This window comes from Hipposideros armiger, unplaced genomic scaffold (genome assembly GCF_001890085.2).
Source record: "Hipposideros armiger isolate ML-2016 unplaced genomic scaffold, ASM189008v1 scaffold_181, whole genome shotgun sequence".
NCBI lineage: Eukaryota > Metazoa > Chordata > Mammalia > Chiroptera > Hipposideridae > Hipposideros > Hipposideros armiger.
In genome coordinates, this window is record NW_017731531.1 from 642,294 (window position 1) to 669,349 (window position 27,056).

A 27,056-nucleotide genomic window follows, 5' to 3' on the forward strand; every position below is an offset into this window, starting at 1 on the left:
AGACCACCCAGACCCCACCACCTCACTTCCTGCCCACTGTGTACTGAGCCAACCTATCCTCTCCCCCTGAGGCCTATCCTCAGACCAGATGGGACCAGGCGTGGGCAGTGTGAGCATCCCCTGCCTCCGGACCCCCTGATTTCCAAGACCCGGGAATGCGGGGATGCTACTAGCCATAGCTAACATTTGTTAAGTACCAACCATGTGGCTAGCATGGTATTAGGGCCTGTGTGTGTGTTGCTTAATTTCGTTTTCACATTAGCCCTGCAAGATAGATGTGATTAACCCATTTTACAGATAAGGAGACTGAGACTCAGAGGGTAAGTCACTCGTGTATAAAGTCACACATGGCCAAGCTGGGATTCACACCCAGGCAGCCTGGCCACCCTATGGTGAAAAGCCCCCTCCCCCCACATGGGGTGGTTGAGATGATGGACAAAGGGAATAAACATGGTGAGCAATTTATAAATCAAAAACCACTATCAAAATCCAAATCCTGATACATTCTAGGAGCTTCATAAGAATTTGGAAAAGGGAGGTGGACAGGATATTCCCATCTCCCTCATCACAGAATTAGCTTGGAGAACCAACCCTGCTGGTACCTCCGCCCACCACAGCCCTGGTCTTGGTTAGCAACCCCAGCTTTGCCCCTACAGTCTGGGGTCCTCGCCTGGGAGGACCCGACTCGGGCCAGGCCCTGCCTGTCGTCAGTCACTTTAAGTGTTTGGAGGTGGGTCCCTGGAGTGTGGCCCACTTTGACCTGCCTCCCAGCTCCAACAGCGCAGAATCTCTGCTCAGTGGTGCCAAACAAAACCACACAAGAGCACACGGCCCAGACTTGGTTGGGCCTGCTTTCTCGGCATCCCGATCTGGTCCAGGCGTCCTTAGAAGGGAGCCTGGAAGAAACATTTGACACTTTTCTCAAATCAGGAATTAGCCACAAGGAAGAGTTCATTTCTCTCGCATGGACTCCAACATACCAATCTGCACTTGTGTTTCAGAAGGAAAAAGGAAATTGCCCAGAAGGCAGCGGAGGAAAATGAGAGATACCGGAAGGAGATGGAACAGTGAGTGCCTCCGCTCTGTGCGTCTGCACACACGTGTTTGTGTGTGGACATGAGTGTGCTTCCGGGAGTGTAGCCAGGCCCAACCTACCTGGCCCTCTTGTTCCCTGGTGGATCCTCCTTTGCTGATAGCCGTTCCATAATCCTAGTAAAGCCCATCATATCAGGGTAACTAGAACATAGTCTTATATAATAGCCATGGTGGCATTCACACTCAATTAAGAATACAAGTGCCAAGGACTTTGTTGTCCTCACCACGGCAAGAACCATGTGGCCTCTTCCCAGGCTGGTTGGGGTTTCCCTATAGGGAGAAGGTAGGCCTGCGAAGGCTTTGGCTCCAGTCACAGGCATGGGAGTCTCCGTTTCAGGATCGTGGAGGAGGAAGAGAAGTTTAAGCAGCAGTGGGAAGAAGACTGGGGCTCCAAGGAACAGCTGCTCTCGCCTAAGATGATCACCACTGATGTCCACCCACTGCCCCTCCGCAAGCCAAAGTGTATGTATCGTGTGCCAGGGGGAGGGGGCTTCCTTCTGGGGCTGGGGGACTGAGGGGTCCAGACCGAGATGCTGGTCACCCTGCCCCCACCGTCACCTCCCCAGGTAAATAGCCCGTGGTTCTCTAGGCTGCGTTTCCTTCATGTGCCAGGGGCTCTCTGCCAGAGCATCAGGGCTGGCAGGATCTGTCTGCCCTCCTTGTCTCCGGTCTCCCCCACAACACAGACTCAGGCAGGCAGTCCCCTCCCCATGCCCTTGGACTGCTGAAGAGGGGTTGGTTCCAAAAGTGGAACCACTCATGGGATGCTCTTAGTTTGTTGGTTGTTGTACCCTCTTCCTACTTGGTTCTGAATTGGGGCTGGGGTGAAACAGCAGCAGGGAAGGGGAAGGGGCTCATGTTAAAGAGGACTCTGGTGGCCCAAGGTTGAGGGGCAGCTGTAGAAGGAGCTTACCTGAAGTGCCCCTACCACCTGCATCCCTGTGCATGGACCCTGCACGATCCCACCTCTCCAAGAATGGAGTCAAGGAAAGGACTATGAGACCGCTCTCAGGCGCAAAACTGCAGCCATCCTGTGGCCTCAGTGCCGTCTGCCATTCCCATCTTTCTTCATCTGTTCTGCGTTCTCACCTCCCGTTTCAGTCCAATTGCTCCCCTATCCACCTGTTCTCAACCCCAACTCCCAGGATGTCTCTTCAAGAGGCAAGCTCATAGCACCAGGGCAAAGTGGGGGACTCAATCTCAGTGCTTCTTCAGTGGGCTTGTGGTGGGGAGCCAGGAGCAGGCCCAGGATGCCTGGTGGGGCCTTGACTCTCACTTATAGCTGTTTTGGTTTCTACTTGACATATGGGGCAGGTTCTACTGAGCATTGATTGTGCTCAGCTGACCTGGGAACCTCCAGATGTGGGGTGAATCTGTACCCAAGAACCAAGGTTCCCCATTTCTGACTTGTGGCAACCATTTGGTGTCCTGTGATGGGGTCTGGACAGCTCCAGCCCCAACTTTGAATAATGCCCAAGCCCTAGAGGGACATCAACTTGGGTCAACGAAAAGGTTCAGAGCATGTGGATGGTTCCATCTCACTCCTCCCTGGTGCAGGGCAAACAGCTCCCTTCCAGGCCGAGGGCACAGTCATCTCAGGGACCTCTCGGAAGGACAAAGCACACTCTCATCAGCCTCCCCCATGACATTTGGCACTAGTTGAGATTGTGGCCAGAACTAAATTCCCGGTGAATAATCTGTGTTTTAGACAGGGAGCTAATTTGCTCTTATGTGTGAAATAGGAGCTTCAGAAGGAGAGAAATTGATTTTAATTGCTTCTCATGAAAGTAATCCTAGTCAATTTAGTAGCTTCTTAGAAATTAGGTCTTGGCTTCAGCACAAATACATCCTCTCATAAACTATAGAAAATAAAAACCCTTTCTTTAGCTAGCTATTTATTTAGTACTTTTAAACCAAATCAAGCTTTGTGAATAAAAGGAGTGAGAACTTTCCCTTTGTTCAAGATATAAATGTTTTCTGAGAGAATTCCGCGAAGCATGAAATTGATGACTGCAGTCTGCCATTCTGAGCTGGGGCAGCTGTTGCCTCCATCCATCTCCATATGTACCGGCGTATCTCTAAATTCTAATTTAGAGATAAGTCAGGAAATGCAGGAAGGTGTCTGAGTCAGCTCAGTTTCTGCCTTTCTCCCCACTCCTGGGAAGCTGCAATGGTCTCAGCTGTGTTGAACCTCCAGGACCCAGCCATAGTCAGCTCCTCCATGACCACTCTTCAACTCTGGGGCCCAGTTAGCCAACAAGTCATACCTGACTCAGGTGCCTGTGCCTGTGAGGGGTGGGCCCTGCATTTTTTAATGGTCAGGAACGTGTACGGAGCACCTCTTACCTGGGAAATGAAGCCGCTTGTCCTAATGATGTGAGTGAGACTGACTGTCCCCTTTACCACCACTTGTCCCAGGGGCTCAGCCTGCCTACCCATGGCTGACCCAGCAGAACCTCAGCACCCCACCAAGCCCTCAGGTCTGGGACACACTATCACAGAGGCCCCCAGAACTTTCCGTAGCTAAAGCAACAAGAAGGGGGGATTTTTTTTTAATTAAGGACCCCAGGGCTAGAAAAAGCCTGAGAGGAAAAAGCTTGAAGACAGTTCCAGCCCTCTCTCCCCAGCAAGGACCCCAGCAATTAGTCTCCACACCCAGTAGACCCCACGGTTTGGAAGTTGAGTTTTTTCCCTACCAAACTATTAAAATAATCATTTGCATCCCCATTGTTCGATTAAGTAGTCATTCTTATTTGCAAGGAAACATCAGTGTTCCACCGTTGAATAAACATAGAGCCAAAAGCAAAGTAACTTAAAGTAACATAAATTGAGCCAAAGTAGCCTCTTCATAGGTTAATGGGCAAGTGCTTCTAATTAATATTTTGAAATATTAATGAGCAGCTCACAGCGGACTCATACATCACCTATCTCAGTCTCAGGGAGGCCAGAGTCCAGGCTGGAAACCACTGGAATGGATGGTTTGCTATTCTCCACATATGTCCAGAGCCATGTCTTCCTGACCACATATGCCCCTTACCCTTTGGAATCTCCTCAAGACCCCCAACCCACCCACACAGTTCCGACTTCCCCCGGGGACCCAGAGCTGCAGAGATGGTCAAGAAGTCAGGAGGAGCTATTCTCCCGCTGGAAGCCCTTGGCACCAAACACGTATAATACTCAGATATTCCCACCCTCTGTGCCACAACCTCCCAAGTTTCAGCTGAATGCCCTGCAAAATGGTTCTCACTCTGCTGTCAGATCAGAGGCCCCTGTTCTTAGCCCATTTTACAGATAGACAAACTAAAGCTACCAAGGTTGAAAGCACTGCATGTACCATCCCCAGAGCAAGAAAGCTTTGCTCGGGGTTTCTGAGCCCTGTTCCTGCCCCCTGACCTCACAGCTCCCATAGAGGAAGCTGGTCACGGGTCCCCAGGCTCCTGGGAGGCCCCTCTGGCCTCTTGGTCGCCTGAATCCCTCTTGGTTCACCAGCTTCCTCCTCTTTTCCCAAGTAGATGATCAGGGAGTGGAGCCCAAGCTTGAGCCTGCCGACGACCGGGACAGAGGCGCAGAGAAGCAGGGAGAGCAGGTTTGCAGCCCCCGCTTCACTCCCTGGCCTTGCTTCTCTGCTTGCCTTTCCCGCCGCCTCCTGCCAGCCCTGCAGATGCCCAGCTCCAAGGGCTCAGCACGTGGTGGGGACCCCTGGAGTCTGTGAAGCTCCTCCAAGCCCCGGCTCGGTCCAAGCACTGCACACGAGACCTTGAGAATAGGACTCATGGCCGGGCTGAAATGTCAGCCCGTGCACATCAGGACACCTGAACCACTGTTTCAAATATTTAAGGACTGCCCCAGACCAAGTCCTTCCTCTGCTGCTCTGGCCTCTCCTCAGATCTCCCCAAGGTGCAGCAACTAGGGGGCAGTGCTCGGTTCAGCAGGGGGCTTTCAAGGTCCTGTTCTAGAGCCCAGGCTGGTCAATGGTGGGTAATTACTTAAGCCATCACCACTGGCCCAAGGAGCTTCAGGTTTGAGGTATTGCCGCATCATGCTGTTGCCTGGGGGAGGCAGGGGGCTGTTGCCCTGGTTACCTGGCCTGGATGGGGATACGCTTTTCTGTAGGCCAGTCTCCTGCCCACTGCTGCCTGAGCTATCTTTCCCAGAGCTGACCCCAGTCATTGCTTTCTCTTTTAATGTTGAAAATGGGGGATATGGCCTATACTATGAAACAAGACTGTTTTGTTCCATCTGACAGCAGTTCTAGGCAGAGACCCAGGCTCCCTTTTGTCTCAAGCCATTTCTTGGAGGAAGGGACCAGACATCGGTCAGGAGAGGCCTTGTTCTCTTTCAACGGGGCTTTGTGTTGGCAGGCTGTGGCTATGATTTGGAAAATCTCATCCTCCCACAAGGGGCTTTCTCTTTGATTTTCTGGCACTGACTTCTAAAGCCAGTGTCCTAGGGAGAGGCAGTTGACAGGGGCCCAGGGACTGGCAATCAGGACCTTTCTCAGATGGCCTTAGGCCTGCTTTACAACCCAGGTGAGGCCAGGTAAGTGGAGAATCAGAGGGTATTGCTGTTGGAGCCACCAGTGCTGCTCTTCGTCTCACAAAGCCACGAGTTCCTTGAGAACCAGCTCCTGGCCTCTGCCCTGGACACTCTGGCTGAACTGAACTGCGTCTCACTGCTTTGTTCTCTGTGTTGTTACAGCCTTTGGGTGGTTTTATCGTTATGATGGCAAATTCCCATCCTTCCGGAAGGTAGGACAGGACTGGGTGCTGTGCCGTTGACTGCTGAGTTTGCTGTGGGTTTTGACGTTTTCCAAACATTGCTTCTTTTCCTGTCAACTCTCAACAGTGTGACCTAGCCTGTTCACTTGAAGGCTAACTGTGTCTGCGCCTCTCTGTCAGGCTGACGTCAAATGGCAGGTGCTGTCACAGAGGCATCATGGGGGGAAAGTGTTCATAGGGTGAGACCTACCCAAGCACCATCAGGCACCCCAGTGGGCATAGGGGCAGGGGCATGACAGGAAGCTTCCACTTTGCTTCTCAGTCAAGTAGAACCAGAGGTCAAGGCCAGAAGCTGAGGTCAGACAGAGTGAAATATTAGGCTGAGTGTTCACAGCGCCGATTACAATACCGACTGTGCCAGACACAGACTGGCTGCCGAGGCGGACATTTTGCTGTCTTGGGTTAGGACAAAGCCACACCAATCATAACTCGCTCCTGGAAATATCTTTGCATGTGCCCAGGATAATGCAATTTTCTGGTCTCTGGGGCCTTGGATTTTCTCTCTAAATCTTATTACTGTATCTCCAGGCCCCATAAACCTCTCCCGTCCTTTTGCTTTCTAAATCACTTTAACATTTGATTATGAAAATGCCGCTGTTCGTATCTATAGATTGGACATTGAAGATGACTTGATATTTGGAAATCAGGCATCACCATAAATCTGAGTGAACTAATTTAGGTGCTATCACTCCACCGGCTCTTTCTGGCAGGATGTGGGCCCCATGGAAACCAAAGCACTGGCAGCAGGGTGACCTTAATGTCATGTAACTTCTCCCTGCCTCCTGTCTGTCAAGTGGGAATGTCATGTGCTGGAAACATCTCTCCCCTTCCTCCAACACAACACTGTTAAAATAATAGACAGCAGCATTATTTCTGACAGAGGCAAATGTCTTTACCTAGGAGCACAGATCATGATGTGTATGACAGTGAATAAACCAGGACAGTGCCCCTCAAGGGATTCCTTGCCACCCCCACCATGGTCTCAGAAAGGACTTGGTCTCAAGAAACTGTCCATTTAATTTTCAGGCTGACTATAGCTTAGGATGCCTTGTTGGGTTAGATAACTGATTCTTCTCTGTATACTGTTTTTACTAGAAGTCAGAGAGGACAGCACACACATACACACAGGACTTTACTTGAAAAACAACTGAAAGCCGATGGATAGGTAACATCCTTTCCAGGCACTACTAAGTAGGTAAAAGGGATGTGTGTGCGTCCCCTCCATACACACATTTCTCATCAGAGATCATGTTGCTTGAAAAGTGGTTTTGCTCAAGAAGTTGACCTGTTTTTCCCTGCTCATTAGGTTGGCCGTTTCAGAAATAGCTGATAGTTTGGTTTTCATTTCATGTCCAAGAGAGAGGAAAATGGCTTCCGGGTAGCAGCAAGAACACACCCACCCCGCCTGACTCTCCTCTCAGTCCAGAGCAAAAGGAATTTTTGCCGTGAATTTAACTGACAGCTGAAAGGACAACAGAATCATGTCCCTCATGCTGGCTCTGAAAATCCATCATCATTTCTTTAGAGCCACAGAAGACCCTACGTCTCCCAGCAGCTGGAATGCCCAGTGCCCAAATAATGCAAGTGGCTGTCTATGGCTGTGACCATTGACGCACAATTTCCCCTTATTTGAAAAGCTAAAGACTCAATGGCTTCGATTTCTAATCAGGCAGTAAGCCCCTCTAGAGTTCAGACCCCCGGTCTATAGCCCCACAAAGTCCATGCCAGGGCCTGAGGATTCGTGGTTGTGACTAAGCCCTTGCACCAGCACCGCTTGCATAAATCATTCACACATTCCCTACTTGCAGGAGCCCCACCGCCTGGGAGGAAGGCATATTCCCATGCAACTAAGTACCTGTATGGAGTGGGCCAGTTGACAATGCTATGGGGCAACTTACCCTTCCACATCAGTAAGCAGGTGCTGCTTTCTTGGAGATGGGACAGAAACTGTCACATCTATGTGCCTGCCTCACCCAAGAGCCCTGGCTCTAAAATCTTAGCATGGGTGGTTTTATGAAACCAACAGAATGACCATTCTTATCACGATGATCCCTGTAGGAGCCATGCCCTTGTTCTAGCAAGCTGCCACCAGGCAGAAAATTTCTGGCTCTTCTTCAGGAACTGCTGTCTGAATCTAGAACGTGATGGCAGGGATTCTTCTATCAACTGAGCCAAGAGTCTAGTGAACAGGGTAGGCAAGGAACCAAGCAGGACTCTGAAGCAATTAGAACCATTTTCTCAAGTGGCTCATAGATTACTATGGGGTGGGTCCCAACATCCCCGAGATGGAGGGCCATCTCCAAAGCACATGACCCATGCACGGAGGAAGGATGACTCAGTTATAGGTCAATAATGACCCCTTACGTCCCTCCAGCTATGGATGAAATTGTGTATCCATTTCTGAAAACGCAATTCTTCATGCCTGGCCTTGGATGCTGGGGTGATTCAGGAATACGGAGGGGAGGCCCTAGGAAGTCTTTCTGGGGGAGGGGTGAGCTCAGTGAACAGGCAGGTTCCCTCCTTCCCCCAAAAATTCTCCGGAATGCTGATCTCTCTGCTGTCCCCTCTTGGGAGTGCTGGCTCTGTCCTCCATGCTGTGTTTGATGGGGCTGACACACTCCCCTGTCATGTTCCCATTTCCCCAGTTCATCTGGACATAGTAGAAAATTTGTGAGACTTGGGAGACTCAGGTCCACATCTGGGCATCACTACTTACTATTATAGATGTTTGACATTGGGCAAGGGACTTCACCTCTCTGAGCCTTAGCTCCTTCCTCAAGAAAGTGAGATGATGCCTATATGTGAGATAATCGAGGTAATTTCCTTGGCACGCAGGCAGTCCATAAATGTTAATTCTCTTCCTTACTCCTTGGCTTCCCTGCAACCCCTTGGGAGAAGCAGTCAGGAAAGTAGGCTTTATTGGTCCAATTCCAACAGGAAAGTAAGGAGACTTTTTGCCTTGCACCTCTCTCCCTAAGTCCTCTGGAACCCTGACAGCCAGGGGACAGTAGTTAGGCCATTCTCCCTCCACACCCTCACCTCCCAGTTCTGTAGTTTTTGGCTAATCCTCAGTTCAGAGGGAATGGTGGAGTTTCCAGGATGAAATGGTCTGGAGCTTAAGCATCACAGCAAAATCTTGGCTCTGGGCTCCCAGGTCTGAGGTTGGCTCCCACCTCCTCTAGCACAGGACAGACAGGACCTCTACCGATGAGGCTTGCCAGCTCTCCCAGCTTTGCTGTAGAATCTCCCAGGGTACATCTGTGGTGTCTGAACTTGAGATACATTTCTCTCCAGGTAATGGAGAAGGCATGTGCTCAAATACTAGGAAATAAATGCAATGCCTCTTATTTATACAGTATTTTAATGTTTACAAAGCTCTTTTTATAAATGTTATTTCATTGGCCCTGAATGGCAAGCCTGTGGGGCAGGTATTTCTTCCATTTTTGGAGATGAGGTGATTCAGGCCCAGAGAGGTTAAGACACTTAGCCAAGGTCACACAGCTAGTTAATGAACTAGTAAGCCCATTCTCCCACTCTGCAGTGGGTGGCAGTGGCCTGCCTGTCATAAATCTGAGGTCAGATGCCCAGTGCAGACGGGATGGAAGTGGGGAAGGGACTCACCGTGGGGTGGTTGCCTGGTGTTGTTTGAGGACTGAATGCCCTGTTGCTGTGCTGTGCCAGTGTCCACGCTGCCTTGTAACCCTTGTCATGTAAAAAATGCCACATCGGCTCAGAGAGGAAAGGAAAAGAAGAAAGCCAAGTATGACGACAGCTTGCAGGAGTTGAGAAAGAATAAGAAGGAACTGGAGTTTGAGCAAAAGCTTTACAAAGAGAAAGAGGAGATGCTGGAAAAAGAAAAGCAACTGAAGATCAACCGGCTGGCCCAGGAGGTACGTGCGTGTCCAGCCCACAGGCCAGGCGAACACCCCTGGGATACGGCGTGGTTGTTCCCCACCACAGTCCCAGGGAGCCAGCCGGAGTCATTCCCCCCAAATGCAGTCCAAGGATGGAGTGAGCCCTGCCCCTCCCCTTTGTCGGGAGAGTGAGATCACCCCACCTGCGCAGAGTCACCTGAGACTAGCTTCTGGCTTAGATGTGTGTTAGGGATTGAGCCTGGCCTCCTTGCTGAGGTATGGATTTGAGGCTAGCCTCTCTGCCTAGATTGTAGGACTTAGGTTAGCCCTCTGCACACTTGGCTAGAAGTTTAAGTCTGTCCTCTCCACCCCCACCCCACCAGAGTGTGAGCCCAGAGTGAGGCCTCTCCACCCTAGGTGTGGCTATGAGCCTGAGGCTAAGCTCTCTGCCTAGACCAGCGGTTCTCAACCTGTGGGTTGCAACCCTTTTGGGGGTCGAACGACCCTTTTACAGGGGTTGCCTAAGACCATCAGAAAACAAAAAGATACTTACATTATGATTCATAACAGTAGCAAAATTACAGTTATAGAGTAGCAACGAGAATAATTTTATGGTTGGGGGTCACCACAACATGAGGAACTGTATTAAGGGGTTTCGGCATTAGGAAGGTTGAGAACCGCTGCCATTAGATACATGCCAAAAACCGCCTTCTAGCCTGAGTAATTCTTATTTCCTAGGAGAGTTGGGTGACCTTAACTTCTTAGCTGTTGGAGAAGTCATTAGTTCTGCTTCTCTTTAATGCTTCCATGAATCAAAATGCCAGGCTGATTAGATTAAAAAACCAGAGAAGTCCTGGAAAATGTGAAGTGCATTATTAGGTCTGCCATTTAGGAACAAATTGGCTACAAAATAAACAAACTCAAACTCTACTTCCGAAGACAAGACAGCCCAGAGGGAGGAAAAAAGAGTCAAGTTAAGACTCTTAAGAATGTGCTGGGAGCCTACAAAATAACCATTCTTGGAGAATCCTAAGAGCCTCAGGGTTTGTGGGGATGCTGGGGGCCAGCTAATCCCATACAATGCCTGGGCCCCTTCTCTGATTTTTGCCTACAAGTGGACTTAGTCAACCCAACACCTCAACACCCTCTCCCCATTGTTTCCGCCTGGGCCCAGGTGGAACAAGCTTGGATCTTTTTCTAGACAGTTGACACACCCACCAGTACCCTGGGGGTTTTGCAGAAGTGTTTTCTCAGGCTGCTGATTCAAGCATGCTGCCCACGTGTGACTCTGGCGTGCCTTTGTCCTCTCCTTTTTGTGCCGGCTTTGGGTCCCAGGTGTCCGAGACAGAGCGGGAAGACCTTGAGGAATCAGAAAAGATTCAGTATTGGGTGGAAAGGCTCTGTCAGACGCGCCTTGAGCAGATTTCCTCTGCTGATGATGAAATTGCTGAGGTAACAGAGCCCCCTCTTTTCCACATAGGCCCTCCTGCTGCATTCAAAATAATCTGCCCTGGGGACAGTGGGGGGGCAGGATGGCCACTGTCAAGGGCCACCCCTACCAGCCCATTCCCCCTTCCTCTCTTGAGGATGGGGAGCATACCTGTTTTTCTGGCCTTATCTCCAGCGTGACCACTAAGTCCTAGCTCATCTGACATGGTCCCAGTTAGGCCCGTTGTCCTGGTGAAATTACTGCACGTGCCCTTTTCACTGAGATGTGTTCCAGTTTAGACGATCAATTATATGGTCACCTTACTTATCACCCACATATGGCATAACTTGGGTCCCTCTTGCATTTCGGCATTCCCTACCGGTTGCCTGGTATGAGCTCAGGTGGCAGCGAAGTGACACCCCCATGGCTCTGGTCTGAGGGTGGTGGGTCCCCGGCAGTAAGAGAACTAGATTAGAAGAACATCGTACCAGATGTGTTGTGAAGTGGAGCACGAGTCAGACGATGACAGAACTTCATTACAACCCCCCAGATTACCACGGTGCTCCTGCCTCCCCCGCCTTCCGTGTCTCCCCTGGTCCCACCTCTGAGACGCTTTGCAGGTGGGCTGCACCTCCACACCACTGACCTGGATGATATCCCTTTGGACATGTTCTACTATCCTCCCAAGACTCTCTCTGCTTTGCCAGTGATGCCCCACCCTCCCCCCTCCAACCCACCCTCCAAGGTCTCTGCGCCCCCTGTCCTTCCATCCTCAGGCCATGTGAGTGCCTCATCCTCGCCCTGGGTGCAACGCACTCCACCCCCCATTCCCATCCCTCCCCCACCTTCTCTTCCCACCCAAGACCTCACTCCTACCCGCCCACTGCCCTCGGCACTGGAAGAGGTACTGGGCAACCACCCGTTCCGCGCTGGGGACACAGGCAATCCCACAGAGGACTGGGAGGCAAAGAACCACAGCGGGAAGCCTGCCAACTCCCCTGTTCCTGAACGGAGCTTTCCACCCACCCCAAAGGTACCACCCCTGTTCCGCCTGCTGTGCTGGGAAGCAGGAAGAGTGGGCAGGGCTGCTGTTTCCCACGGAAGAAGCATCACCCCACCCCATCTTCCAGAAGGAGCTCCCCAACCTGCATGTGTGGACACCCTGCATGTGTGTGGCTTTTGCTGATGTTGAAGTGCTGTATTGGATGGTGACTTGCCTGTGATACTTGGGACGAGCTACAGTGTATCGTATCAATGTTCATTGTCCTCTCTTCCTCTTGGCTAGTATGGACGGTAACACTCAGTGTAGTACTTGCAGGACGGTGTTGAATAGCCAGAGCTCTATGTCACAGCTAGTCATTTCTTGATATTAGCCCAGAAAACCTTGAGTGTGAGAAATAAATCCTCAGTTTAACAGGGGGAAAAGTGGGGGAGCAGTATTAGGCTCTGTAAATGAAATACACTGTCCGGTGCAATATTAGGACACTGCAGTACCATTTTCTATGGCCCTAGCCGACTATGTTGGCTTGAAGTATAATACCCAGAAATGTCTGGCCAACTTCCAGCTACAGAAAAGATGAGGATGGACAATTCCTAGAGATCTCCAAATTTACTATTAAAAGACTAGAGCCCTTTTTCATGGATGTCAGGAGGCAGAACCGTGATCTTTCTCAAAAAGACATATTTCTTATTAATTGTTCTTGATCCAAAGACTATATTGGGAGAGGCAATCCCCAAGGAAGACACGGAGCTTCGATTGCATAGAAGGAAGAACAAAATACTCCTCTGCTCCAGTAGCTGTGAGGCAAGGCTTATGTCAGAGGCAGAGCCAAAGCAGTTCGTGTGGGCTGAGGGTGGGGGCTGTGTGTGTGGGGATGGGTGGGGGGAGGGGTAGGCAGTAGTACCTGATCAGTTTTTATTAACCTTCCCTGATGGATTTGAGATGCTGCATGAAGAGCAGAATAAGCATCTCAGAGCATTCAGGAGATCTTGGGGGAAAGAAGGTGGGAGTAAAGAAAGTATCAGATGCAGATGAGGCTGCAACTTCTAGCAGGGCTCTCCCAGGGGACTCCCTCAACCTCTGGTGGAGCCCTGAGCCCTATCACTCTGACAGACAGAAATCTGTCTTTTCCAGGGATGTCTTTCACCAGAGCCCAGGGAAAGGGGGCTGAGGACAAGGGTTTGCAGGGGGCTGAGTTAGCCTGGTACAGAGGGCTGCATTCTTACTGTGTGTGGCCCCCACCAAGATAGACGGCAGCTTTTTCTCAACAAATTTGATTCAAAAATCATTGATCGAGTGCCTACCTTGTGCCTCCCTGTGTGGAAGGGAGAGGGAAGCAGTGCTGAAAAGGACACAGAGGAGATTGACCACCTGTGCCCTCCAGGACTTTGCCATCTGAAGGATGAGCAGCTGAGCAGACAGGATGCAGCTATAAAATCAGCACAGCCCAGGTGTCTTGGGAGGGACTCCTACTGGGAGGTTGAAGGCACCTCCGTAAAGGGCTTTTAGAGCTGAGCCTTGAGGGATGGTGATAACATGAAGGATGGGAGGAAGGGCATTGCATGTGCATGAAACATAAAGATGGCAAGGAGGGGCTGCCTGGGTTTGAATCCTGGCTCTGCCACTGGCTAGATGACTTCAGGCATGAGTTCCTTCATCTGTCTGAGCCTAGGAATGCTAAAAATGGGAATGCTAATGGCGCCTGTCTATCATGAGGATCAAATGAGGTAAACACATGAACTCATTCTAAGTTCATACTTAGGAGCATGACAGGCACATAGTAGGTGCTCAATAGACATTAACTATAATCAGTGGCAAATCGGGGTACAAGAAAATCTGGGTGAAGCTGCAAACATGAGATGGGAGGTAACCTCTGCACCCTTTTGAGTTAGGGTTGAGATTCAAACCAGGGTCCAGCTTTCTTGGATTCTTCTAGCAATCACGGAGCTCCCACTGCTAGTTCCTGATCAAAGCAGAGGGGAGGTTAGAAGCTCCCCCAACACAAGGAGCCTCTGAAGGACTGGACCATAAGTGTCTTAAGCAACATCAAAGACATGATTGTTCCTGACTCGAAGGTGGGGGGCGGGGTGGGGTGCTGTTTTGTTAGCGAATCCTGCCTGTGTCAGCACTTTGGCTCTTGCACTACCTACCCTCCCCAACCTCCATCTCCCTGCATGCTCCTGGTGAATTGTCATCAGTGCAGCAGCAGGAAGCGAGGCTGCTGACACATCTGTATTGTCAGCCCAGCCACCAGCAGGTCATGGAAACAGCTTGGCATGTGTGCCTGCCACATCAGCACCGGCCAGGGGAAGGTTTTCAAGGCCATATCTGCCCCCCAGGCACTGTCCCGTGTGCCTGCTATACTATTGACTCATTCGCTTATTCATGCAACTTGTTTAGTGAGCACTTACTATATGCCAGACACTATGCTGGGCACCGGAGCACTCCCACAACATGGGCATCCCAGTCCCTGCCCGAGACAGCCTGCTGGGAAGACAGACAAGTAAGCAGGAAACTACCACACCACCCGAGCGAGACATGGGAACACAGGCGCTGTGATGAATGGTGGTGACAGAGAAGAAAAGCTCAAGAATGCTTCCTAGAGGCAGTGATACCCAAGCTAAGACCCAGGCAGGTAAAGCAGGAGAAAAGGGATGTGTAAAAACCTTGGGGCAAGAAAGCTTGGCATTTTAGAGGCTAAAATTAGGGATGAGTCTGTAAAGGAAGGTAGAGACACTCATGAAGGACCTTGGAGTCAAGCCAAGGAGCTCAGTAGTCAGCAGGGACCCATGAAGGGTCTGGGGCAGGGTTGTGACCCAATCCGATTTGTCTTGCCCAAGATGATCAGGTGGGTTAGAGCAAAGCAGACATGGTGCATGAACCCTCCTGGATGCCTCTCTTACTGCTCCTCACTCCCAGCCTCCAGAGACTCTGCTCACCCACCAGGAACAGCAGATGCTTTGTGTGCAGTCTGGGGACCAGAACCATGGCCAGAAGAGAGAACCCTTAGGGAGGAGGAAACTGGATGGCATCCAAGGCCAATGAGAAAAATTGAAAACCTATCTTCTGAGTGACAGTGGCTGCTGGTACCCCCATAACCAGACTCTGGCTCAACTCCCTGGTCCCTTGTAGCCACCCAGTAGTTTCTATGACCTGAGAGCACACTGTGACCCGTGAATTTCTCATCTGTCTGCTGCAGATCACGCCCGTAGGACCTCTGGCATGGTGCATGGACCAGACTTGTTCAGTATGTGCACGGTGTGAATTTGCATGTGTGGCAGAGTGCCATGGTTGGCCTGGACCACCCTGCCACAACCTCACATGGATCTCTCTTAAACTAACCCCTGTAGACATTTTGCCCAAGTCCACAGCCTCCACGAGGCCCTGGCGTGTCCACTATCTCCAAGCCTGTCATGGTCCAACAGGAGCCCACCTTCATCTACAGGATACCTGTGAGATCCGAGGTTCTGGTAAGCCCCTCAGGTCCCCTCCAGGGCATCTCCAGAGGAACAGACCAGAGCTGTCTCCCCCGGGTTCTGCTGGACGGGGAGTGTGATACAAACTCACATCAGGTGCCATATCCTGACCTTCTCATTGGCCAAGAGATGAATCTACGTGGGTGGAGGTAGTTGTTGACACAACCAGTGAAATTCCTGTTCCTCACTTGACCGAACAGGCTGGTGCTCCATCTAGAAGTGATAAAATTAACAGCTCAGATGTATGAGCCTGCCATGTGTCAGGCTCTGCAGATTCTCATGTAGTCCTTACAACAATCCAGCGAGAAGGTACCTGCTGTTATCCCTGGGTCACACTTGAGGGAACCGCGGCTTAGAGAGGGTAAGTCGGTTGCCCAAGGCAGAGCCAGGACTTACCACTTACTCCAGAGTCTTTCAGACCTCAAAGCCCAAACTCTTACCTATGTTGCCATCTTGCCTAAACCTACAACAATTCTAGCTGCCCTGGCCTGTGCCCCTAAGGCCTGTGGCATAGCGTGGAATAGCCTAAGGTGGGCAACTGGCCAAAGAAGATCGACTTCCTTTTTTCATTTCACATTTCCCTCCTCACGGGGACTGGGAATGCAAGGTCCTTGGAGAGTGGGGAGGGTCTGCCTACCCTCAGTCGCCTGCAGCTGAGTAAACTGGGACTCATGTGCACCCCCTTCCCACGGCACCAGCCACTGGCTGGCTTCCCCCCACCCCCCCATAATGGGAGGAGTCATGCCAGAATTCTTATTCTCCTTTCAAGGAAACCCTATCTAAATGTCAGGGCAGGGCAGCTCAGATACTTATTTTGAGCTTTAGCTGTCCTGTCAGCTCCCAAAGAGTAAAGTTCATGCTCCTGTGACAGCCGGCAGATGCATCCGTGTCGCATTCTCTGGCTGATGACAAGCGGTGGTGTCTGCTTGACTAGAACTGGGTAGCTGCTGCGTCTGGGGATGTGGAGTGGGCTGGAACTAAATCAGGCTGTGTCTGTTTGGGGAGAAATGTTGGCAGGACAACCCCAGGCTGGCAGGCCCAAGGTCTGGCATCAGGGGCAGATGAGACCTATTGGTAACGTCCAGTGTGGAACTTTGTTTTTTCTTTCTGGCAGCCACAGGAGATGTTGAAGAGGATGGTGGTTTATCAGACAGCGTTCAGACAAGTAAAACGATACCCACTGTGTGTCTGTGATCCTCCCTGCCACCCCGTGTGCCTCCCATTCTGACTTTTCTGGGAGTGCTGGTTGGCTCTGAGGTGGCCCCAAGCGCCATCTGCTGGGAGCCTCGGGCCAGAGCTGTGTCCTCATCGCCGCAGCCAGGGTTTGGGGAGGGTCTCTTATCAGGTGTGGGCCCTGGGCTTGTTAGACTCCATGCCTGAGCTGAGAAAACAGCAGGGTCCCTGGGGGCTCGGCCCTTTTGCTGCTGTTTGTTCAAAAAGGATCACAGCTTCACCCAATCCCACCTGGCACCGAGCCAGCACTAGGGAGGACGTGGTGGTCCAGGTCCTTCATCTGCCGGGGGTCCTCCTGTGTATGGGGCTTTAGAAGTCCTTGTGGTGCATGAGTGGTATCAGGCAGGAAGCCACTTATCCTCCCCATTTCCTGGGGCTTACATCAACAGAGCCAGCCATTGGATTGGCTCCCTCACCACTGATGAGAGACCCCCAAGTGGAGGGAGATCTTGTAGCTAATCTCCTCATGGATAAACCCCCACCAGACCACAGGCTGATTTGACTACAGGCAGACAGCAAAGGGGAGGTGTCAACTATATAGTGAGACATGGCTGTCTGCAAAGGAGGCTGCTCCCAGCCCAGGACTGAGCCGTGCATGATAAGTGACATCTAACACTTAGAAGGTGTGCTGTGCCAAGCACTGTATCTAAACATATATATTAACATTTAACCTTTGCAGCAACCTAGGAGTTAAATTCTATTATCATTCCATGTTGTAGATGAGACAGTGAAGCAGAGAGATTAGGAGTAACATCATGCCCATCGTGCCACAGCTAGTGTCAGGCCCCAGATTTTAATCCAGGGGGCCGGGCTCCTAAATGTTATGCCATCCTGCCTCTCAAAGCACAGTGATTGTAAAATAGACATTTAAGGGCCTTGTTATTCAGAGCACAAAGGGGTCTCAAAGGGAGAGAGGCAGGAAGGTGAGAGTTCCAACGGCCCAGACTTGGGAGTCAAACCCTTGCTCCACTGCCCACTGACAGGGTGACCTCGGGCATGAATGTCACCTCTCTGGGCCTCAGTTTCTCCATCTGTTGAATGACGGGCTGGGCTCCCTCTTCAGGCGCTGACCAGGTAGTGGCTTATAGGTCTCTGATCTGAAGTCACATAAGACACAAGCACTTGCCATCTGGCCCAACCCTGAGACTGGATTCTCAGGGGAGGAGGAGAACAGCAGCCTTATAGCCAGCGCTTCCCAGTTTTTCAGAAGAAACAGCCAGGGGTAGGCAGGATCCTCAGTGAAAGAGCATTAGCTCCGCATATCCTGCTTAATAACCCCTCTTACCCATGGATTTGCTACATCCTTTCCTCTGCTGCCCTGACACCTAGGCTAGGCTGGTGTGGCCTCCGAGCCGGGCCACACCCCAGGTTCTTTGGGGTTGAGCCTGAGCGATGAAGACTAACGAGGAGGGAGGGCAAGCAGATGCCCAGGGATGCGGCTGCTGATATTTGGCCCTCATCTTGTGCCCAGAGCTTGGTTTGCTGCATGCTGGGCATAGAGGGCGCTGTGACCTCCCCATGATGCTGACCACAGGCCCCAGGAGACACTTGGTGTGGTCTCAGGAGCCCTGTGCTGGGGGTGGCTCCACTCAGTCCAGCAAGGCCTCTCCTTCAGTCTCACCTCCCATGGGGACTAACCAAGACTTTGCTCCTCTTGGGCTTGGCGCACCTGGCCCCTCAGCCTGTGCACCCCGGGCTCCAGCTCTCCTGTGTGACTCCTGGGCAGGGGGTGTGTTCTGGCTCTGCCTCTGTCTTTCTTCTCATCACCTTGTTTCTACATCTTGGAAATTGTTTCTACAGCCCCCACAAACCCAGGTCCCTTAGGCTGTGTGTCCTCCCTCCTCCTCCCCGGGCTAAGGCTCTGGGGAGGCCTCTTGCCTTCTAATTTAGCATTACACTAAAAACAGTGCCTTTCCTCTTGATGTCCGATGTCGCTTTGCCCCGCCCTCCCCATCTGGTGGCTGGATTCCCCGGGAAGAGCAGCCTCTTGAGCAGTGTTGGTTCTTCTTTGGGGTCAGAGCACTGGATGGAGAAAACTGCCAGCCTCCCCCCTGCATCCCCCGCCCCCCAGGCCATATCTGACCCTCCCACCCCGTCCCCTGCCTCTGGCCCATGTACTGTTGTCTTCCTCGGCCCTAAGCTTGTTTTCTGCAGTGACCCTCAAGGGCATCTGCTCTGTCACCCTAACCCCCTCCTTTGCTTCCAGGATTTCCGGAAGTATGAGGAAAACTTTGACCCCTACTCCATGGTAAGCGAGAACTCCCCTCCCCTGGGGAGTAACCCCAGGAATGGGGGTGGGAGGGATACACTGTGTTTGGTGGTGGTAGATTCAGGGCCCTGGGGGTCCCAGGGATGAGGTGGGACACATTAGAAGTCCCAAGGAGGCCCAGCTACTGTTTCCTGTGAAGGCTCCTTTCAAATGGCATTCCGATGTAAAGGGTATGAGTGTGTGTGTTGTAAAGGGTATGAGTGTGTGTGTGTGTGTGTGTGTGTGTGTGTGTGTGGTTTACAACAACAGTTACACTTACTGAGCACTGGCTAAACGCCAGACACTGTGCTTTGTGTTTACAAGGCACGCTCTCACCAGTCTCACGATATTGCCGAGAAGAATGGATCTGGGCTTTGTGTGGTCACCTCTGTGTGTGTGTCCGTCCTGTGTCTTCTAGTCAAAGACTGATGAGGATAGGGCTGGGAAGGTTCCCCTTGCTCACGTCCTCTGTGAGGTCCAATGTCCCACAGGCACCTGGATTCCCCTCCAACCCCTGCCCCACCCCCACCCTTCAGGTGGACTCAAAGCTCGCCCCCCCACCCCGTCTTTTCCCTCTAGTTCACCCCAGAGCAGATCATAGGGAAGGATGTCCGGCTCCTGCGCATTAAGAAGGTACCTGGGCACGTGGAGGTTGGGTAGCCAGCACCCTTCTTTGCCCCTGTCCCCTCCCATCTTGGTCCCCTGCTTCTCGTACTCTTAATATGGCTCCTGGGTGACCCCTCAAATCCCCATTATCCCTCTTTTCTCCCCCTGAAGATCCTCCTGCGGTGGGATCCCATGCCCAGGCCCCATTTGGCATCCATGCCTCATTTTCTTCCCTACAGCACTGTCGTTGGCCCTATGCCTTCCACTGTCCTCTCTGTGGCCCTGTCAAGAGGCTCTTTCGTGCCAAGGTGCCCATAGGCACTGTCTGCTTGGCTCCCTAAGACTTGTTTTCCTCTGACCAGGAGGGAGCCTTAGACCTGGCGCTGGAAGGTGGTGTGGACTCCCCGATCGGCAAGGTGGTTGTCTCGGCTGTGTATGAGGGGGGAGCTGCTGAGCGGCATGGTGAGTGGGGACAGCAGTGCCCCGATTTGGGGATGGTGCAATGGTTATACAGATCTCTCCAAGAAAGCCAACAGCTGCCCATGTGGAGGGGGTTAACAGTTGCTCAAGAATGCCCCCCTACCTGTATCCATTCATCCGTCTACCCAGTCCCACACATTACCTGCGTGCATACGATGGTGCCAGGACCTGTGGATGGGTACACAGCCACACACCAGATATCACCCTGCCCTCCAGGGGTTCCCCATCCTGGGGTGAAAATATACCCAGAATTGCTAGGTACTGACAATAACAGTGTGGTCTGCTAAGGGCTGAAGGAGGTGTAAGGGGGTGGAGGGAAGCTGTGGGGACTCTGAGGGGCCCCTAGCCCACCAAGGGAAAGGGGGTGCTGGGAAGGCTCCCTAGAAGGGTGGTGCCTAAGCTGAGCCACAAAAGATAAGTCAATGTTACCTTTGGCAGGGTGGGAAACAGCTTTCCAGAACAACGGGACAGCACATATAAAGGCAAGAGACAAACTATCAAAACCTGACCTGTCCTTTTAATAATGATGGTTCTGTCAAGAACTAACCATGTGCCAGATGCTATTCTAAGTACCTGTGTCTAATATGTAGACATGTCATTCATGGGTATTAACTGATTTAATCCTTATAATGACTCCAAAAGTAGGTACTATTATTATTCTCATTTTACAGCCAGTAAGCAGTGGAGGCAGGACTTGAACCCAAGCAGTTTGGTCATTTTGCTCTGCTTTTGGTCACATTTGCCCAGCAGAAGTGCCACCTCTGCCCAGGCCTTCCACAGCCTTGCCCCCTTCCAGAGGGGCAGGGTGCCACCCTCACACCTGTGTCTGTCTTGTGGCACGATCTTTTTGCTTTGCCTTTATCCCCTCATCAACAAAAACACCCTCTGCTGATGAGTGAAGCCTTTGAGGACCCCAGGCACAGGCTCTTGCCTCAAGCTATCAACCCATTCAGTGTCATACAGTGTCTGGAACTCCACCATGAATGATTTCTTCTTCCAAGTCCAGGAGGCTTTTCAGTACTCCCAAGGCCTTTATGGAAGTACAGGTGCCCTCAGAGGACCTCGCCTCACCTTTCTGAGCCAGAGCCCGGAACCCTGTGATCTGATTTTCTGGGCAGTGCCAGGCTAGAATCAGGCTCTCCCACAAGCCCGAGGTGGTAGAACGGAGGGTGGGTGAGGGCCTGAGGCAGGAGATGGAGTGATAGGAAAATCACCTGGTCACCAGCAGCCAAACTTCCGTGGGGGTACTTAGACAAATCCAGCTCTGTCACCTATGGCCTCAGTGACCTCAGGCCTCTCACTGCCACACTCTGAACCTCCATTTCAGCTATAGGAAGGAGGCTTGCTCAGCGAGGCAGCCACCATGGCCCACACCCTCCTGCTCTGTCCTATTTCTGTGCCAATTGAGGGTAGGGCTGATGCTTGGCCCAGGGAGGCCACCTGTCTGCTATGTCTAGCAGGTAAAGAAGACCAGGACAAATGCCTGACTTTTCCTGACCTCCCCCCGCCCACCCGCTGCTTGTACAAAATAAAAAAGTGAAACTCACCTCTCCCCAGGCCCACTGTCCAGAGAAAACTTCTCTCTACAGCGTGGCCCACACTGCTTTGGACATACAAGCAGCTGGTGAAAGTTTCTCCAGGAGCACATGTATTATAAACCACCACAGCCTCCATCTTCGGTAACACACATCACATTCCCGTGATCCTCCATGCCCACAAAACTCCTTTGGGCTGATCTATTTCCACAAACCCAGAGAGTGTTCTGTGGACACCAGAGCTAGGAGAAAACCCTCAAAAAGAGAAGAAAAAGGAGTTCTGAAGTTGAAGATATATAGGAAACCATTCACAATCTATCCACTTCTTGGAGAGCCATGTACATATTAGCATATCCAATGTTTTGACCAGTCTTGTAGTAACTGTTTAGCTTATAACTCAACTTTTCCCAAATGTATTAGATCACAGGTCATCTTTCCAGGAATACCTTCAACATCATTCATTTATTCAACAAATAGCTATTGAATTCCTATTTTGTGGTAGGTATTATGTTAAAGGCTAGGGACAGAGCCTTGAGCCAAAAAGATAGTTCTTACCCTCATGGAGCTGACAGTCTGGTCGAAGATACTGTCAGTCAACAAATAGATATATGATTACAAATTGTGAAAAATGCTATGAAGGAGAAGACCAGGATACTGTGAAAGAATAAAAGGAAAAAAGATCTACTGAATGAGTGGGGGTCAGAGAAGACCTCTCTGAAGAGGAGGCATTTCATCTCCAACCTAGAAGAGAAGAAAGGGAGATGGGACACGTGTTCCAGGTGGAACAGCATGTGAAGGCTCTGAGGCAGGGAAGAGCTCAGCAAGCTCAGAGACCGGAAGCAGACCAGCAGGGCTGGAGCACAGAGAGATGGCTCGCAGAACTAGCTCGTGTTTCTAGTAACCTCACTGGGAAAGCAGGCCCTCTGCAGTAGCAGAAGCCCACAGCAAAGCTGGGGTGGCAAAGAGTCGTCACTGGTGTCCTTATTCTGTCGAGTGGGGTGAGGGCCTGTGGATGGCGTGGGAAGGGAGTGTCCTTTGAGTAACCTGGTGGATTGTTTTCCTCTGTGCTTTCTGAGCCCATGGGAGCTTTCAGGATCCAGGAGTTAGACTTCTTCCGTGGCCCTACAGTGACCCCCTTTGCCGAGCTCTGGGCTAGGCACATGTCACATACAGCCCAGTTGGCCAATCAGCCTCATCTCCCTGCAGGCGGCATTGTGAAAGGGGACGAAGTCATGGCGATCAATGGCAAGGTCGTGACAGACTACACCCTGGCCGAGGCTGAGGCCCTCCTGCAGAAGGCCTGGAATCAAGGGGTAAGAGTGAACGCCCGCCCTGCCTCCCTCCCTTGTCTGCCTGCCTCAGACCCTGGCCTCTTGGCCAGGCCTTACAGTCGGGGTGCCCCATCCCAGGGCGGGTATCCAGAGTCCAGGCAACTCTTGGGTGACACCCACATAACCCATCCATCCCGTGGTCTGAATCTGACAAGATGGGATTTAGAAAAATAAATGTCAGATCTCGATCTTGAATCGAAAAAGCAAGTGACACAAATACAGACTCCAGAAGGCCAGGTGTGGCAACCCACCCAAGAAAAAGACTTAAGGTCTTCTCTAAGTGTGCACTGCCCAGGAATCAAGAGCGTTCTTGGAGCTATTAGAAAGCATTAACAGAAGCAGAGGGCCCAGATTGGAGGAGGGGCTAGTGGCAGTCTGTTCTGTGCTCATTACACACCCACCTGGGTTATGGCCTCCACATAAGGTCTCCCAGGCTGTGCACTGCACAATCCGAGGGGGTGCCCTCCTACCGACTACAGTGTGAGTGGTGCCCGCTCATGTTGTGCAATGCACAACCTGTGCAACTGTATGCAGGCAGCCGAGTCTGAGGTATTAAGTTCAGTGCCGAGGAAGCTGACCAGATGGGACTGGGACCCCCATGAAGGGATGTGGAGAAGAGAAGACTTACGGGTAACATGATGACTGTCTTTGATTATCTGAAGGGCTGCAATAGAGTGGAGGGAGCAGAAGTGTTCTCTGTGGTTCTTGAGGGCAGAACTGGATTGGATGGAGGGAGGTCCTGGGAAGAGATTTCAGCTCAGTATTAGGAGCTATTGCCTGGTAGAGAGGCCCAGTGATGGATCACATACTTTTTATTGGCTACACCCAAGCCAAAGATGGACAATGATGGATAAGCCAAGGATGGCAGTGATGCCATTGAGGGGATTCATGTGTTAGGATCAGAAAGCTAGACCTGAAATCCCCCAATTGTGCATCAGAATGACCCAGGGAGCTTGTTAAAAATACTGTTTCCCAGGACCTACCCCAGATTTCCAGGGGCCAACTCTGTGAGTCTATAGAGTTTTAAGAAATTCTTCCAAAGTGATCTTGAGGCTGCTGCCTGTCCCTGGTCCATGGATAAGCATTTGGGAACTTAGTGTCATTCAAGGGCCTGGCAACCCTGGCCTCTATAGTTCTGAAGTTTCAGAGACTGCAAGGGTCCCCACACCATGGGACTGCACAGTGAGGTCCATCCCCACCAGGAGGTCCTCCAGCCCCACCTGGGCCCACTTTCCCATAAGAAGGCCTTAGCCAGCTGGTCCTGGGATATGGTGCCCAGGAATGGGAATGGAGTGTCAGGGTCAGACCCATCCTCGACCCCTGAGCATGCCCTGCAGTCACACACCTTCTCCCCACAGGACTGGATCGACCTTGTTGTTGCTGTCTGTCCCCCCAAGGCGTATGATGATGAGCTGTAAGTGTGTTCGGGAGCCTGGCCCACGACCTTCTCTGCCTCCTCCTCCTCCAGAGTCTTGACCACCTTCTCCCGCCCCCCACCCAACCCCCACAAGCCTCCATCCAGCCTGAAGAAATGGCCCAAGCACACAGCTTCTAGTAGTAGTCGCTCCTAAAAAGCTCCTGGGCTAGAGAAATCCTAGTACTAAGTCACTGTCCTCAAGTGCTGTCACAGCTGTCACCAAGACTATCCTGTCCAAATTCTTCTTTACATGTGAAAAACTTAGGCCCAGAGAGGTTAAGGCCTCAGACCAAGTAAACGAAGTCAGGACAAAACCTTGGGACTTCTGAGTCCCCACTCAGAACTTCACCCCCTTCATCAGCTAGTTGGAAGATGTCTATGTCTTCTGCTCTCTGGAAGGGCTTCCTAATAGGTAACTGTGTTCCCCCTTGCTGAGTCTCTACGTGGCCAGGACCACAGGCTTTGGCCCTAACTGCAGGATCTCCAAGGAGCCTCGGCCCAGTCTCCTTTCTCTGTGTTTCTCTCTGTGTTTCTCTCTGTGTTTCTCTCTGTGTTTCTCTCTGTGTTTCTCTCTGTGTTTCTCTCTCTCTCTCTCTCTCTCTCTCTCTCTCCTGTCTCTGTAGCTGTGTGGGTCTATTTCATTCTCTCTCTATCTTTCTCTCTGCTCCCAGCCCCCATCTGCTCCTCTTTTTCCCCTTCCTCCTTCTTCCCCTTTGTCACCTTCCCTCTCCTTTCTTACCCCCTCCTTCACTTGCTTCTCTCTCTGTCCCTGGCTCTGAGTCCCTGATTCACCATCACTGTCACTCTACATCCATTTTCTCTCTCTGTCTTTCTCTGTCTCTCACTCTGCCTCTGTGGTTTTGCGCCTCCGTCCTCATCTCATCACATCACCTCCCTCCCACTCTGCTTGCCTGTCATGGCTCTGCCTGCTCGCTCGCCCTGCCCAGCAGAGGCCGAGCTTGTGCATGTCTTAAAGAAATCAAGGTCTTACAGCAACTAATTCTGGAACCCAGGGCCTAGGCAGGAGCCAAGTGAAGGCATAGGTCCAGTGGATCTCTGCCTGGGAATAATCGAGCCCTGTTTTGTGTTTCCTGCTCTGCTCTGCGTATGTAGCTTTTCTCTTCCCTCCTCTGCAGCCGAAAGCCCCCAGCCAGTCCAAAAGCTCCTTGAAGACCGTGCTCCCGTGCATAGACACGGGTTCTTCCTGCAGCTGGAGCCTGGCAGCCCCCATGGTGAATAGGCAGGCGGGCTGCAGGGCCCCGTCTGTCCATGTTGTGTGTAGTGGCCGTCTGCTGCCCATGCTGTCGGCAGGTTCTTTGGACTGGTGTCTGGAAGGGCGCATGAGGCACCGTCCCTGAAGTGCCACCCGGGCCTACTGCTAGCCACACAGTCAGGCTGAAAGGCCTTCCCACTCAGGGGAGCCAAGCAAAGCCCAGCAGTAGCATGCTTGAGACCTGGGCTTCCTGACTCACCACAGCCCTTGGGACCTGCCATAGGTCCCACGCAGCACCCAAATGAGCAGGATGGAGCAGTGAGTACCATTCTCTGTGGGGTACAGACAATGCCTCAAACCAGGCACAATGGGCTGGCAGAGCCCAAAGGAAGCACAGCCTGGGTTTCCCCTTCCCTGGGGGCGCCACCTTCTGGAAGCCCTGCTCCACAAGGCCCCATGCTTGGGCAGAGCCAGGGCAATTAAGAGGCGATTAAGGCTGGTCCAAAGAACCAGGGTTGGCCTATTGGGATTGTTCACATCCTGTTGTGACCTGTTGTGGCCTGAGCACTGCTCAGACCAAACTGTCCTCTGTGCCTTCTCTCTTCCTTGGCTCTGGATTCTTATCTGTGGGACATTGTGGAGCCCAGCTTTGGGATGTGTTTCCCACCCTGTGACAGGGCTATGTCCATGGACAGAGCTGGCAGGTGGCTGTGAGCGGGTGTTGGATGTGGTCTAAAGCCCACAGCTGGCAACATCTGGGGCAGACCCAAGTCTGGACTTACTGACTTCCCTGTTACAAGTTTCTCAAAACATTAGGGCCTCATGCTCCCAAGACAGTTGGCCTGCTATGCCGTGGCTTCTGGGATGGCCTCAGTGGCCCTATGTTTTCTGTCACTTGTCATCTGCTCTTTGTGAGAGATCCCAGCCCCTCTGTCTTCGGGTCCCCTTCTAGCTCATCCCAGGTGTCCCCCTGCTTTCTCCCTGGCCTCCTGTGTGCTGTGGCTAGTGTGTAGCTGCTGGGGGCCTGCACCAAGAGCGGCCTCCAGAGGTTAGCAGGGCCTTGTGCCATTGCAGGGGGCGGGAGGGGGGGAGTGTCCTCCCTGTTGTCAGGCCCTGCTGTGGGCTGAGTGTGCACCCACAAGGCCTGCACCTGCCTGGTCTATTTCTTCTTCCCCATAGGACCTTCTTCTGAAGCCTACAAGGAGAAACCAAATTCACCCCTAGAAGCCGGTGGGCTCTGGACCCGCCCTCCTGAACACAGAGCCTGGAACCAGCCTTGGGAGACTCCAGCCTGCAGGCACCCTAGAAACCCGCAGCCAGCACCCAGAGATCTCAGACTCCCATTGGCCCTGAAGTAGGGC

General features: G+C 52.0%; 1 protein-coding gene across 1 annotated transcript in view; it reads left to right on the forward strand.

Annotated features, from left to right (window-relative positions):
• The window catches only part of USH1C (USH1 protein network component harmonin), a 60,396-nt gene extending 33,539 nt beyond the window's left edge, over window positions 1-26,857 (forward strand). Inside the window, exons 5-19 of the mRNA XM_019652530.1 lie at window positions 931-1,067; window positions 1,433-1,557; window positions 5,794-5,843; window positions 9,608-9,763; window positions 11,063-11,179; window positions 11,707-12,189; window positions 15,507-15,626; window positions 16,747-16,797; window positions 19,072-19,113; window positions 19,693-19,746; window positions 20,082-20,181; window positions 22,941-23,047; window positions 23,521-23,523; window positions 24,424-24,479; window positions 25,596-26,857. Coding sequence (XP_019508075.1) covers window positions 931-1,067; window positions 1,433-1,557; window positions 5,794-5,843; window positions 9,608-9,763; window positions 11,063-11,179; window positions 11,707-12,189; window positions 15,507-15,626; window positions 16,747-16,797; window positions 19,072-19,113; window positions 19,693-19,746; window positions 20,082-20,181; window positions 22,941-23,047; window positions 23,521-23,523; window positions 24,424-24,479; window positions 25,596-25,722 — 1,728 coding nt within the window. The 3' untranslated portion in view covers window positions 25,723-26,857. The remainder of the gene's footprint in view (window positions 1-930; window positions 1,068-1,432; window positions 1,558-5,793; window positions 5,844-9,607; window positions 9,764-11,062; window positions 11,180-11,706; window positions 12,190-15,506; window positions 15,627-16,746; window positions 16,798-19,071; window positions 19,114-19,692; window positions 19,747-20,081; window positions 20,182-22,940; window positions 23,048-23,520; window positions 23,524-24,423; window positions 24,480-25,595) is intronic.
• Window positions 26,858-27,056: the final 199 nt, after the last annotated feature.